The sequence below is a fragment of the Poeciliopsis prolifica genome, unplaced genomic scaffold (assembly GCF_027474105.1).
Source record: "Poeciliopsis prolifica strain line A6 unplaced genomic scaffold, Auburn_PproV2 SCAFFOLD015, whole genome shotgun sequence".
NCBI classification, from domain to species: Eukaryota; Metazoa; Chordata; class Actinopteri; order Cyprinodontiformes; family Poeciliidae; genus Poeciliopsis; species Poeciliopsis prolifica.
Genome location: NW_026562390.1, coordinates 6,924,275 through 6,940,279, shown reverse-complemented (window position 1 = coordinate 6,940,279; position 16,005 = coordinate 6,924,275). Strand labels below are relative to the sequence as shown.

Genomic DNA, 16,005 nt, shown 5'->3' with positions numbered 1-16,005 from the left:
TGTGTTTCAGTACTTATGTTCTTTCATGCTTATGAAATCAGTTCACTTAAAAGTTAAACACTTTAGTTTTTGCAGCAACTGAAATTAATTATCTGTTCCTTTTGAACAAACTCTTCAAGACCTAAGCACTAAAGCCAAAATTTATTTTCATTCCATACTTTTATTCACTAAAAATGCAATTAGAAGTTACACTAAAATGGTTATTGACTTTAATACAATTAATAAAAACTTCAGATATTAGCAAAATTATTTGGTCAGTTTTGTTGCCATGCAATAAGCAGGCAGCACTTATTTACATAATTTCCACAAGTTATGTATGGCCTGTCAGTCACTTAGCTATCTTTTAATTGTAATTTAAAAATACATTTCTAATGGACTGGCTGCCATTTTCCTGCTTTCTGCAAATCCCACATTAACAGGAACAAAAACAACAAGGTGTCCAGTAATAATGTCAGACGGAGACATTATCCTTCACCCAAAGAACTAAACATTCACAGAGCAATCAGCACACAAAAACCCATAGAAGTTGATCCAATAAACAATTCTAAATAGATGCTTTAATTTCACTCAAGACTAATTTAACGATCAGGCTAATTTCTTGTGCCGCTCCATTGGTTTGATAATGTTTTTAATAAGATAATGTCCATCTATGCATTGTCACAAATGATCTTTAAAAAAAATACACACCCAAACCAAATTATCACATTCTGATTTATTGCATTTTATTACACAAAACATTTATGATGCACAGTCTCTCAAATAAACCCTTTGTTTTATTTCTTTTTGTCTTTTTTCTTGTTAATATTTCTTGACTTAACAAAACGATGTCAGAAAGTGGGGGAAAAGTGCTTTTTACAGGGATTTTTATCATGTCAATAAATACAAGGTCTTTGAGGTGTCGTTGGATTCTGTCTCAACACAACGGCCATGGCACTAAGATACAAACACACACTCACTCTCCCTGCCCATAAAACTCACAGAAACACATGCACACTTCTCACTATGTACAAACCCACTTAGTTTAATTGGGTCGATTTTGTACCAAAGTTCTCAGTTTTCCTTATGGTATAAAAACACACACAAACACACACACACCCGCGCACACCCACACACACACATACACAGAGAGGCAAATCAAGCAACCTTCTAAATATAAATTACTGAAAATACAAACGTGACTTTCTTCAGGAATGGTTTGAGTAGATGTTAAAATGAGATTTTCTCTTTATTAGAAGCATTGTAAAAGAATTAGAACAGGTGCCTTTATTCAATAAAAAAAACTCATCCAATTTTAATTTAAGAGAGAAATGTGTGTGTCATCTGGAGGGGCGTTTTATAAATGTTTAATACCGTTTTAAATCATCTACCATCTTTAGTTTTGAATTGACTAAAGAGGAAGCTTTATTTTAATGAATAAGGCACATCTTGTTTTATTTGTATTTTTTTCATACCTTTTTAATTGTAAAGCCTTTAAGCTAAGGTGTTCTTCTGTTTTGTTTTTCACAATGTCATTAAGTAAATAATTATTTCAAATGCAAACACTATATTGTTTACATTTAACTTTCCTTCATGGTTGCTTTGAGAAAAAAAAAAAAAGGGAGGAGTCTTACCTCTAATGTGTGAGCCCATCCCAACGGGCCACAGTGACATTTTAATTTAATCTTCAACAATCTGACAACCTTCGAGAAGCTGCAGTCCTGCTTCTTTTATCAATTACATCCATTTCAAATTCCCCAAGTTTGACGGTGGGTGAAGAGAGCGAAAGATGCTGTACATGAGAATCAGGGTGGGTCCATCAGTGGGTGTAAAACACAGATTGAGAGTTCCTGCTGATAATAAATGCTGGAAGGTGACTGATTTGACACACTGGCCACAGGCTGAATGTTCCCATCCACTGAAAAGAAGAGAAGACGACGGCAGATCTGTCTCTTTTTCTTTCCGTCCATGATTGGAAGATTAGTCTTTTCTCCACGACTCTTGCACGATCTTCAAGTGAGGTCAGGCGGCTTCACTGACGGCAGATCCGGAGTAAAAATCCAGAGGTCAGGGGTCACGTGGAGAGTTAGCGGCTGAGGGGGAGCTGGGGCAGCGACATGGCCTGGTGAGGGAGGCTCTGAGAGGTCAGGACGGAAAACGGATGACCTGGAAAACATGTATTTAAAAAATAAAGATACACATAAATGAATATCTTGTCTTTGATGAAGCTTCGAAAACACCATAGGGCTGAAAAAAAAAGTAAACTCACTATCGATGTACCCGTGAAGAGCTACCATGCGCGCGCGTTCAGGACTGCCGAAAGGGGAGTAATGCAGCTCATCGGGCAGCGACGAGGGTATCCTGGACTGAGGATGACCCTGCGGAGCACCGCTGTGCTGGGGCGTGTGCTTTTTATGTCGCGCTCTGCAGTTTTGAAACCACACCTATGAAGACACAAACATCATGTAGCTATGCTTTTGCCCTTCACTGCTTTATGCTGATGTAAAAAAAAAAAAAAGTGTATAAAAAAACACCTTAATCATTCTATATATCTGCTTTGATCAAGACAAAGAATTGTGGAACTGAGTTATTTGAATTTCCATGCAGATGAATAGACTGTGAATATGTGTGACCTTTCTGACCTGTATAACTCGTCTGCTCAGGCCCGTCATGTCTGCCAGTTTCTGTAGCGTTTGGGCGTCTGGATTGTTGTCCTGAGCAAACTGCGCCTGCATGATCTTCAGACGTTGACAACATATTAATAGAGATAAAGATTTCTAAGACACTCACTGAAGGGAGAGTCTCACCTGTAGCTGCTCTGCAGTGAACGACGTCCGTGCTCTTTTGGCCGGTTTAGGCTGACTGTCCTGTTCTGTTGGGACTGCACCCTCTAATGTAATACCATTACCTGAAAAACACATCAAATTATCAGACATAGATCCAGTCCATATTTACAGCTAAGAGGCATCACACGTTCTGTTTATTGTCAGCTTCTTCTATGACGTCCTGCAGATTCATATTTTACATTTTAATACGCTGTGTTGCAGCTTGCTTTCAAAATATTGGGATAGGGGTTTAATGTTTACAACAAAAGAAAAATAGGATTTCAAACTTTCAGATGACTTACAGAAAATTGGCAAAGGTTTTGACAAGCATTAAGAAGATTCATAGCATCTATCAACATTTAAAAACATTTTAATCTAAAAATAAGTCAGATTATGTATTAAAACTCATCAGTTGCATTTAAAAACAAAATATTTTGCTAAATTTTATGGGTTATGGTCCTAAAATAGTTTCAAATTAACTTCAAACAGCTGTCAGTGATTAAATAGGCAAACCAAAGATATTTTTATAGTATGTGCTTTCATTCGCCATGTTAAGTGCATTTATGTTATCGTCTAATTTTAGTGCTAGAACTTATGTGAAAGATAAACTCAAAAAAGTGCATTATGTTTGTTTGTTTGGTTGTTTGTTAGGGTTTTTTTTTTTTTACAGAAAATTACATCTGAAAAGTGTGTTGTGCATTTCCACTCAGCCCTCCCAAGTCAGTAATTGTAAAACTCATCTTTCCAATTCCAACTGCAGGTACTTTTGGGGTGTTTCGCTACACCAGCTTCACAAACCTACAACTGAAACCTTTGCCCTTTCTTCTTTGCAAAACAGATAAAACTTTGTCAGATTAGATTAAGAGCTTCTGTGAACATTGATTTTTAAGTCCTGCTCCACAATTTCAACTGCATTTGGGTGTAGACCAATATGTGACGATGCTTTTTACCTAATGCATAACAATGCCGCTGCGGCTGTATTCTCAGGGTGGTTGTGCTCCTAAAAAATTGACTTCTACCATAGTCTCAAGTCTTTTACAGCATATTACAGCTTTTCTTCCAGAATTACACTGTATTTAGCTTAATCTAAATACTAACAAACTCTCACCAGCTTCCTAGGTCTCTGCTGAAGAAAATGATCTCCACACCCACAGTGTTTTGCGTGTAACTCAGAATATTTTGACTGACGTCAATGACTGACGTCAATGAGTGCTTGCTGTGTGTCCTACTGCAAAGGGCATCTTTTCCCTGTCTATTAACGCTTCTTGCTATTCTTTCATATTGGCTAGATTTTTTGGATTAAGTTGTCCTAAATAATAGTGTGAGCCACAAGAAATGATATGCTTGCAGCATACAGAAAGAAAAAGGCACAGGGAAACATTTTTGCCCCTCACCGCTCTCAGCCGCCCGCTTGAGGTTCTCCACCATGGTGTCGTAGTGGATCCGACACAAAACCTTCTCCTCCACCAAGCCGAACTCCTCTCCCGTAGACAGCTGCCTCTTACACGAGTAGCACGCAAAGCAGGCCAAGTGGTATGCGTTCCCCCTCGCCCGACGCACCCAGTCGCTCGCATATATCTGCCGCCCACAGCGGGCACACTTGGTACCAAACCTACTGTGAAGGAGAGAAGAGGAGAACAGCATGGGGCGGAGAGGGAGAAGGAAACACAGAGAGAGAAATGAGGGCAGTGTTCACTCGAAAACAAAATCCTAAAAATGAAACATGCACAATTACATCCTTTTCTTTCAGAACATTTTTTACCAAGACGAAGTATGCGTGTATATGTCTGTGTGTGTGTGTGTGTGTGTGTGTGTGTGTGTGTGTGTGTGTGTGTGTGTGTGTGTGTGTGTGTGTGTGTGTGTGTGTGTGTGTGTGTGTGTGTGTGGGTGTGTGTGTGTGTGGGTGTGTGTGTGTGTATGTGTTTAAACTTGTGGCATTTTCCAAAGCCTTTGAGGGAAGAAACCTTGGAGGACGATGAAGCTGTTAGAAAAAAATCCTGCAAGCTGAGCCTTGAATACAAACAAACCAACACCTGCAATTTCCTGGTTGATCCATGAAGGCCCTGACACGCACACACCCGCACACACGCTCCCCAAAGCACGCACACACAAGTAAACACACATCCTAAATTAGACGGAGGAGCAGGGGGTTGCGCACATTGGAGTAGGAGGAAAGACGATGACTTCATTTCAGGTCACAACACTGTAACTGATAGTAACAGTGAGCTCGTCTGTGTGTTAGTTACTGTTGCGGGTGGGCGGTTTGGGGAGTTGATGAGCATGGGGGGAGACAGTGGGTGAGAAATGAATATCTGAGGAGGCACTGCAGGAGAAAGGGGATAGCTGTAGTTGAGGAAGTGGACATTAAGTTGTTAGATCAACAAAATCCTGCAGAAAAAAAAAATCTTTCACCCTGAAAAAAAGAAAAGAATAGCTGCATTTCAGAGGCTTTGAATATAACAGATGAGAAATATATAACATGTTTTTAGATATAAGAAGTTATGGTACTCTACATGTATTTAATTTTGAGCTTCACAATGAGCCAAATCACAGCCACCAACACAAAATAAACATGTGCAACATCACAGTCACAAAAGATTGGTTGGCCTCTTCGCACTCTTGATACCTACAGCTGCTAAATGTAGCAATGCCAATGCTAACCAAGAGTTGAGGTGAATTTGTGATGATAGAGGAAAAAAGGGAAGTGTCAGCAAAATATGGCTTAATGAGAACTGACATGTGAATAAAAATAAATAAATAAAACAGCCAACTGCATTTTTCATCCAGCTCTAATTGAAAACAAATATATCTTGAGATATTTTTGCAAGACCATCTGGTTTCAAGTCTAATTGTGTGGAACTGCCTGGTCAAAATTCTGTTTAAATGAATCTAGTTCATTCTCGTCAAATCAGTCATGAAGCTAGATTCAAATTAGATTGCATGCAGTCCAAATTGAGGAACACATTGCAGTCAAATTTAGTTGACTGTATTGTTAGTAGTAAAAAGGTTTGTTAAGCAAGGCACTAAGTTTCTTTGAGTCATTAATAACAAATCCTGGGAATGGGAAGGAAGCGCTCCCTTTTTAATAGAAAGAAATAGAAACCAGTAAACTCTCACTGAGCTTCTGCCCTTGACCAGCTGGATGTTAAGAATAAAATAAGCAGAGAGAGAGATAAATAAACAAAGGAGCACATCTAATATGGAAAAAGGAAAACAAAAGGAGTACCCAAAATTCATGGGAAAAATACTTTGATCATTGCCGATTTTCTGACTGCATTAAGCTCAGAAGTACTGAGTCAGGTGTCCTTTCTATGGGAAAGAAAAATAAGAGGAGTAGAAGAAAAGAAACAGCAGCATTAGCGTCAGCATTAGCCCTGTCCAGGAAATAGACTCTTCTGAAAACAAAAACACAAGGCCAGGGGTATTGACAAAAAAGAAACTTCAAACAGTAAAACACTTTTCACTGTTATTTTCCAGGTAAAATATAATATTCGATGATAATGTCCTCCTCTGTTTTTTACTACTTGGTTTTGGTCACATGCATTAATAAATGCAGTTGCTAAATCTAAATCTAATTTTAAACAATCATAGACAAGAACAGACAAGATGCCTAATGCAAATCAAGAAAATTGCTGTAGAATATCACTTTTATCAGATGCTTTAAAATGTCAAAAAATTTCTGCTTTACACATGAATGCAGCATGAGATTGAACTGTGTCCTGAAGTGTGCATTATAGACTTTAATGAATGTTAAATGCTCCATGTTCAAGATGGTTGGGGTTAGGTTAAGAGCTATTTTTGAGGTCAGCAGCTGGCAATTCTGGTGAAGGAGGCAGCCTAGGGAAGAAAAAAAAAGAGCTGCATAAACGGCAACCTTTAACTGGAGTGTACAGCCAGATTTATGGTAGTTAATGCTTGCTATGGAAATATCCTTTAAGATATCAGAAGCCATGAATAAAGCTCAAAAGAAAGGTATATTTCAAAAATACTTTAGAGGAATATATGCGAGGGAAAGGAGCAGGATAATAGACATCCAGCGGGAAGGCAAAGGACCGAGGCAAACAGTTGTAGTGCAGGGGGAAGTGGCAATGTGAGGAACGTAAGCGAGAGAGCAGGAGGACAAGGGTGCGTTGCCAAGTGAGTGGGTTTGGCAGCGTTTCAGTGCACTCCAGTCCACTCTGTCTGGGATAAAAGCATACTACAGCCTCGACATCACAAGGTTGCAGCTCCTCGTCTGCATAAGAGCGAGAGGTTTCAATTTTTATGCATGTAGTGTCATAGAGGGCAAGTCGTTGACTGTGTCTTACTCGCTATCTAACTGTACTCCCTTCTGGATTTTATCATTTCAGAATAAATCAGCGAGTAATAATAGATCCAATAAATTGTTACTAGCCACAGAGGGACGAAACTCGCCACAGCATGGACCGTGCTTACGAGCCAGTGAAGCCGTGCCAGAAACAAATTGACCCTGTGGCTCGCTGTGCACATTGTTACAAAGGATTCCAGCCCGTTTTTACAGTAAAGAAGGAAAACATTGTGAAACGTTGTGACTAATCCGGCATGACAGCTTGTCAGTTTCATGCTAAGAGACAGAACCCAGAAAAGCTGTAAACCATCCCCATGTTTCAATCTCCCACTCCTCTATCTCAATCAGTTTCCTCCTTCAACTCTGTTCTTGATTAGAAAAGAAAAAAAAACATATTTATGTTGGAGTCTATTTCCTGTCATTTCTGGCCACCTCTACAACATCCCACGCCACTAAACTCATTTTCATGACTGGCCTCTTGTTTGACTAATTTTCATATATTTTTTTAATAGTAATCTCCTTACTGATGAAAGCGCTTTCAGGAGCTACTGATTCTTTGATTATTCCTTTATGACCTTTGAGAAACTCACTTCGCTATTATTAGATTTGTACAAACTCTGATCATGCCTGACTGCGTGGTTTTATGGTTTGTCTCAGGTTTTCAGCAGAGGAATCAAAAGAAGAAGAAGCTGTTCACATTCTTTGCAGATTTTTGGATTTGGTTTTTTTTTCTTTAACTGTTTAAAAGTCTTTCTGTTCAAATCTGAGAATACAATGAGGGCATTTAACTAAATAGAACAAATGCAGACAGATTTTTTTATTTGCTCAAAAAAAAAATGCAAACCACTCTCTCTGTGCCCACTGTTTTCTTTTTGCTACCATGGAGACCTAATCAGTTAAATAGAAGTGGGTAGATGATGAATAATTGCTATTCCAAAAATAACAAAGAGTGCACATGCATAAAGAGGTGCACGGGCATTTAGATGTGAAACACACACTCATAGTTTCAGCCCTTACGTCCCAGGGAGCCCCTGATTAGTGCAGCAGAGCAACTTCCCGTATTGCCTGCAGCTCACGGACGCTCATGGACGAGGCACCGGTGGAGTGAGGGGAAGGCTGGGAAGAGAAGGTGGCTGATAAAGAATCATTATACACACTCACACACACACACATATATATATATATGTAAGAGTGTGTGCGAGATAAACTCCCGAGGTCTGACACTGGTTTAAGAGGCACAGCGGGGGCTTTATCCCCTCCAAGCCCCCCTTCAGCTCCATCCCTGCACACACATACACAGAGGGAAACCCACTCTGATTTCCTGCTATTACGCCCCATTAAAGGAGCTGTCAGTCCAAAGCCAGATGAGAGGCTGACACAGATGAGGAAACATCTCCAGAGGTCTGAAAGCAGCCCAGAGGATCGGGACTCCAGCGGCATTTAGCTCACTTTTAAATCTGATGGCCTAAGCCCCGACTGCAGTTTGTGTTTACAGAATGGGGCGAGGCACAGCAGGCCCTGCAGCAGAACCAGACTGTTTACTGCTACGCTTTTCCACAATTTTATATTCTCAGGCCATCTTAAAGGAACGGCAAATCAATTTCTAAGAATTTGACTAGGAAATTTTTATATTTTATCTGAAAATTGTTAGATAAAATCTAACGACTAGAAAATTAGAGGATTTCTTTTTTTACTTGATAGGGTTGACCTGCAAAACACAACGTATCCTCAATACATTTTGATTTATTTCTGAGTAAAAACTGCTAAATTATACTTTTAATTTGCCAATTGGAAGTGTTTCCCTATTTTAATCAGCTAAGATGTTCATATTTAACCAAAACCATAAACATAATTTATTGGCAAACTTCTTCACTTTTCTTAGTTGAACTTTTTCACATTTATTTAGGCAGAATAAATAATGTCTCCATCTGTTGCTAAATAACTCGACTGAAGACCTCTTAACACTGGCACTGCACATAGCGATGTAATTATTTAATCAAGAACCCTGCAGCTCTGTGGGAAATAAATGGTTGGATGATTCAGTTTTTAATTCACCCTGTAAAATAGCACCATATGCTGTATCTCAAAAGGTACCATAAATATGTACAACTTTACATACAGAAAGTCAATCATTGTGCTTTGACACAATTATTAAGCTGACGCACGTTCAGATTTACAGCCTAAAATATAACAATTAATATTTTCAGTGACATAAAAGTTAGATTATGTTCTTTTTTTTTTGGAAATATTAATTGAATTCAGAATAAACTCTACAGTTTGCCTTTGTGTGTCAGAGTTTAATTTTAAAAAGCAAAGGATGGAGCCTTTAAACAGGCCACTGGTTCAGTAACACAACATAGCAAGACAAACATGAAACTCCAGTTTGTTTTAAAAAATTGACTGACAGTTCGTAAATGAACACAGATCTCCATGTGAAATCATATTATTTGTTTATAATATGCACTCCAAATAATACGTGTTAAAGTGTGCAGCGTCCTGTCTCTTTGCATCAGAGTTTCAGTTTGGATAAGAGTCACATTCATGTCAGGAACATGCTGGACCAGACTTTCGGGGCGGTCTAATTGCTGGTCTGGAGGCCTGTGGGTCTGGGGTTGGAGGATAGCTAATTGCGGGTGATTATAAACCTCAGAGCGCTGGCCTGGCCTGGTGTCAGGTTATGATCAGACAAACACCCAAGTTCATGCGCTGCTCCATGCACTCTCTTCCTCTGCTCTGTTTAACACACACACACACACACACACACACACGCACGCACACACACACCCTCACACGCAAACACTCCCAAACTGCAGTGTTAAGCATAAATAGGCGTTGTGTGTCTGACCCCAAGCCAGCTACTGAACATAATATTACTATGCTGCTGGCGTGAACCCATTTCAACGCCACACACCGTACAAACTCACACACATATGCAATATCTTGTGATCACCTTTTGGGTTTCATAATAGAAAATGATTACTGGTAAGAAGAGAAGACCCAAAAATGAAGCCATTAAATATTGCAAGCAATCCAAGGTACAGACACTGCAATAATAATTTGGATAATAAAAATTATCCAAATATTTAAAACTGTCTCGTATTTTATTTCTTCATTATTATTTTATTTTATTAAGCAAAAACTTCACAGGAAAATTATATTAATCTTTCTATATGAGCAGAGATATTTTTTTTTATCACAATCAGAACAATAAAATATTTTTGCTCAAGACTGCTGAGCAGATTTTGGTGCATTTCTACATTTGGTATTTATACTTATTGATGATGAGCTTCAGCTCTTTGAGGTTGGAAGGCCTCTGTTCCATCTCCCTAATGTCTGACTGACATACTCCAAAGCATCATCACTTCCAGTCAGAAGAAAGAAGAAATTCTGAAGAAAAAAAAATGTCAATAAATTTACCAAGGTTATGATATAGATCTATTCATAAATACATTATTTAGACCTGTTGATGCCTTAATTGGGTAAATGTTGGCGTTCGGACTAACAGCAGCTGAACTCTGACTCCTCTGTGTGTTATATTGTGTGAATCATGTGAAAATCTCGTTTACAGTCAGGAAGCAGCAACAACTCCAAGCTGATAACAGTGGAAAAGTCAGAGATCAAATCAACTCAAGGATCTTTAATGAACGCATTTTTAAAGTCAGTCAAATCCAAAGCCTGAAATTGTCCTCATAAATATAAAGATGTAAACTCTCACAGCAAACACGTTTCATGCTTGAGAAGCAGAGAGCGGTGCTTTTCCTTTCCGTGGCTCCTGGGAACGTTGTGTGTCAGGCAGCCATAACAACAACGCGGATCTTTCAGCTCTTCGCCGTGAGCAGCGACTTTTTATTTTGATACACACTTTCAGCTTTTGAAAGAGCCTTTCAAAATTACATGAAGCAGCCCGCATCTATCTCCAAGGACATGCAGGGTGCAGGGTGCGCGCGCATGCTCACATGTTTACACGTGTGTAGGAGAGAGAGAAAGAGAGAGAGAGAGATGGAAAAGGTATAGAGCAGACGTGGTGTTTTGAAAACGCGACCATAAACTTACCCCTACCTGAAATAATCCATTTTGCAGAAGATCTCCTTGTTCTTGATGTAGCAGCTGCTGTGCTGACGCAGTGACGTTCTGCACACCGAGCACTCCAGGCAGCGCACGTGCCAAATCAGGTTGTTCACCTGCGAAAAAGACGCCAGCCGTGTCAAATCCACGATCAGACCCCCCTCCACTTCCCGCCCGAAAAAAAAAAAAAAAAAAAAAACAAGAACGGTGAGTTGAGCTTGTCAGCGCTGAGATAACCCGGCTGCCACGCGCTGCAGAGTTCCGTCTGATCAGCACTAATGTGAACACAAAGCCTGATCTCGACTCACTTAACGAGATTATCGCCAGTTTTCCCCGAGAGGGATCAGGCCTATCACTTATGGTTTACAGTTAGTAAAATGTGGAAGGAAAAAAAAATGTTTCGATTTGTCTCGGTTTTGATGTTGCTGTTGTTGTTTTTTTAAAGTCAGTCCAGTTTTATGTTTGCAAATACTGTGAATTATTATGCAAAGTATTATATTGTATTTTTAATGTATAAAAAATTGTATATAACATTGCTACTACTACTGCTGCCTATAATAATAATAATAATAATAATAATAATAATAATAATAATAATAATAATAATTAGGTGATGATAATAATGAGAATGTTTGCAGTTTGTTCCTTTTGTTTGGTTTCTTAGCCGAACCTTAGAGAGCATGATATTTAAACAGTTATGAGTTTCCTTTACCACTAAATTGTCAGTGTGTGCATATTAAATTATGTACGGTTGAATTACCAAAGAAAATTTCACGAGAAGAATTTTGACGTAATAAAGTACAATCTCTGTCACATTTTACAATATAAAAAGAAATATTTTAAACGCTGTACTTAATGACAAACACGGCGAATATAGCCTTTCTTTCTATTTAGCTACTTCGTTTACAGAATAAAATATTTTTAACATAAATAATTATTTCATGCATTTATATTTTTTTCTCAAAATATTATTGAAATAATTTCAATGATTAAAAATTAAAAGTCGAATTTAAATAAGTACTTGGAAAAACAAGAGGGAACTGTTGTATCATTGTTGTTGTCTTTACATTAATATTTAAATAATAAAACTGTATTTCAGAACATGTATTTTTTTATTTATTTATTTATTTTTATTTTTATTTTTTGTTGTTGTTGTTGTTTAAACTGTCATAATAGTTTGGATGTGTAATTTTTCCTGCTGTGAGACGACAGACCTCACAAAAATAGTTGCTGAGACAAAATCAGTCGCATCTGTTAACGTTCACGATCCGTTCAAATAATAATGATAACCCCTTTTTTTTCATTTGTTGTATAAATAAAATTTTTTTTTTCTCTCTCTCTCTCTTTGTCGTTCCGCAGTTTGGGTATTTAAAGTCCCATCGTGCAACACAATAGGCGCATTAAGATGTTGAGACTTTCTTTTCACTCCAGCACCCCAGAACAAACACACCGCGCGTCTGTTACATTCCCAGTAAGACCACAGTAAACACACGCACTTTGCTTCTGTTTGTACTTTGCAGACAGGCTGTTGTCTGTCGATTTTCATGCAAGATTTTACACCCTTTTTTTTTTTTTTTTTTTTTAATGAGCCGGGCACTACAACAAGAGAGGGTCTCCGGCTCACCTTCAGCAAGTATCTGTCCAGGATCTCCAGCCCGCAGCTGGCGCACATGTTCTTCCCGGTGGACGGCGCGGAGCTGGCGGTGGAGGTCGGCGAGCACACGGAGGGGGTGGACGGAGTGCTGGGAGGAGAGCGGATGTCTTCCCGCTCCATGTTGGAGCGCTGGGACTCCCCGTCCGAGTGAGACTGAAAGCAGAGTGAATCATTTCAACAAATAAATAAATAAAATTGGTTCGCGTCATGTCGCCATTTTCATTGCGCGATGTCCCCACTTCTAAACAGACGCGCTGATGTCAAAAACGGCAGAGAGGCGCTCACCATCGGTGCGTGTTTGGGGTCCACGGTGCTGCGCGGGGTTCCCGGTGTGCTCTGATGCTCGGCGCAGATCACCTACAAGAGAGCCTTCAGTGAGTTCCCGGTCTTCATCAGTTTCCAGATCTCATCTTCAGCTGAGAAAAAAATAAAAATAAAAAAATCCCCGGGAGACATTTGCGGAACCCTCTTCGTGCGGGGCTGCTCCTTTATAAAGCAGTCCCGACAATAAACCGCGCTTAAAAACCGCTAACGGGGCCCCCGCAACAAAAGGCACATTTTAATGAAGCTATTTCAATTTGGATTGATTTTTTTTCCCCCATGCCCTTAACCCATGCCTCTGAGAATAATAGTAGTTTCTGCGCAATCCAGGACAGCAAGAGTGGAGGGGGAGGACAACTACCTGTAATTACAAATAGCTGCGGATAAGAGGGACCCGGAGTGTCAATTTCATCTGTCAATCAACAGAAGGCAACGGGTCACCCAAAGAATTGCAAATTTGATTTTTAATGGCTGTAATTAAAATCTAATTCTCTTCAGGGCGAACTGGCTGCGCTCGACACAAACGGAGGAGAGAGAGGGAGAGAGGTGCGCGGACCGCAAATCACGCTATTCATAACACAGAGGGCGCGTGCCTCCTCACGGCGGCTGGCGCGTGCACAAGCCGTGATTCCTGTGACATCACAGAAAGGCAAAAAAGGGGGAGAAAAAAAACGCACAAAACGGGAGGCTGCGGGATGCAAAGAAACGGCGCGGTTTGGCCGGAGGAGACATGCAATGAAGGAGCGTCTTTTTTTTTTTTTTTTTTTGCTTGTTTGTTTTTTGACGCACAGAGCAAAATGGTGCTATACGCATCCCCTGATAACAGTTTCCCAAAGTGTCAGTACCTGCTTTGTTGGAATTCCTTCAGACAGAATCTTATTTCCCTCTGAGAGAGGGGACAAAACTTCATTTTTCCAGTACATGAACTCCCCTCGCCTGCCCCTCCTGCAGTCTCAGTCTTCAGGGTCTCCAAACTCCGCGCCTCAAACCAGGGGAAGAAACAGCGCGTTCAGTCGGCGTCAAGGTTTGCAATATCCGTTGGATATCTGGTGCACCGTTTCTGTTTTTGATACAATAAGTTTCTCTCCGCTGAACCCTGCAGCGCGTTCAGATCTGGGCAACCAGGCATAAGCTTTGCAGATGCGATGACTCCCGTGTCCGACTTCTTCTCCCTCCTTCTCTGGCTCTCTCTCTCCACTTCTGAGTCGAAGCCCGTCTGCAGGAAGTGAATCAAACCGAGGGCTTGGCAGCTTTTTTTTTACTCCGAGTCTTCAGGAGAGGCCGGCTGCGCTGCGGCGACCAGAGCGCAAGAACAGAACCAAAGTGCCTCTGCAGAGCTGCAGGGAAAGTTTGCGCGGCTCTGCGGGCCTGCCTTGTAGTTAAAGAAGGGGGAGGGAGAGGAAAGAGTTTCAGAAGGGTGGACACAGTCTGCAACAGCTGTGACACAAACTTACTTAAGTTATGCATCTGCGTGTTGGTGTTCTCTGAACGAATAGGAACAATAGCATTAGTAATTTACTGAACTTATAAATAAATGCTCCTATTTGTGGATTTAGCAAATCTTAAAAAGTGATCATATACAATTTAAGTGTTAAAATTTGATTTTTTTTTTTCATCATATTCATGTAGGCTAAATAGTAATTAGAATTCTTTCGAAACATTTCAACCAGGCATTCATCATGTCTGATTGGCTGTAAAAAAAAAAAAAAAAAAAAAACGAAAAAAACAAAAAACAAAACAAAAATTTCAACAACAAAAAAAAAAATCCCGCATTAATTTGTGTGCATAAATTTTATCCTGAAATTGCAAATTAAGTTCAGATGCTTTCAACTACAATGGACCCATTTTTTGTTTCCTGTGTAGGCCCTACTATCATTGTTTATAATAATAATCATTATTATCATTGTTAATAATAATAATAATAATAATAATAATAGTAAACAGTTAAAAAAAATTAGTATTCTATCAAAATTTATTCGAATCATTGATTTTATATAATCCCCAAGAAGTGTCTGTAAATCGTGTCTTAAATGATCACCTAAATAAACAAATATAGTATATATATATATATATATATATATATATATATATATGTATATATATATATATATATTATATATATATATATATATATATATATTATATATATATATATATATTATATATTCTAATCCAACTTGTTGAGTCAATATATATATAATTTTTTATGTAGTTCAACTTTGCACGTTTCCTTGAAGAACAGTGAAAACGATCAATCAATCAATCAATCACCAAAAGCATCTGAACCTAATAGTAACTTTCCAATTTGTTTTTAAAATGATACATAAATAAATTCATCAAGTGTCTGGTTGATGTAAATTAGCCAGCTGTCATCTGTACCTGCGGTGATTTTCTGGTGCATTTCAGCTGGTTAAAATAGGAGGCACAATGGTACTATTAGAGGAGCAGTTTACTCTCTAAGGATATGTTTTAAGACAAAAGAAAAAGGAAAAAAAAAGGAAATATGATCTTATCTTCAACATTAAAATAATATTAATGTTCACTGAAATCACCTGAACGTGAAGACAGAAGCACACATTCACAAAATACTCCAAAGCTGAAACATCCAACAAGCCAAGTTTTTCACCCAGAGTTAGTTGACAGAAATTATTGTAAGTCCCACTTTCTTGATTTTCTTAATCTAAAAATAAAGTTGCAGGTTATAAAGGTTCACACAGCCATCACAAAAAACACCTCAAGTAATTCATTTGGGAAACAAGGACAGACGTTTATGTTAATAGGGGATTATAATTACTGCTAGTCATTTATGCAGCCTAAAACGAAGCATTACCCCAATCAGTTTTAGTATATGGCAAACC

At 38.9% G+C, this 16,005-nt stretch overlaps 1 protein-coding gene across 2 annotated transcripts; it reads right to left on the bottom strand.

The window, feature by feature from the left end:
- Nucleotides 1-697: 697 nt before the first annotated feature.
- Nucleotides 698-14,483, bottom strand: lhx6a (LIM homeobox 6a). Of its 2 annotated transcripts, none has more exons than XM_055040024.1 (9): nucleotides 13,993-14,483; nucleotides 13,112-13,183; nucleotides 12,797-12,979; nucleotides 11,167-11,288; nucleotides 4,196-4,416; nucleotides 2,784-2,884; nucleotides 2,619-2,714; nucleotides 2,246-2,420; nucleotides 698-2,142 (listed from the first exon to the last, which is right to left on the bottom strand). In XM_055040024.1, exons 1-9 carry the CDS (start codon nucleotides 14,068-14,070, stop codon nucleotides 2,063-2,065), a joined length of 1,128 nt encoding a protein of 375 aa, XP_054895999.1. In that variant the 5' UTR covers nucleotides 14,071-14,483; the 3' UTR covers nucleotides 698-2,062. The 2 variants fall into 2 exon arrangements, with proteins under 2 accessions (XP_054895999.1, XP_054896000.1); XM_055040025.1 differs by having other exon boundaries at nucleotides 4,196-4,413.
- Nucleotides 14,484-16,005: the final 1,522 nt, after the last annotated feature.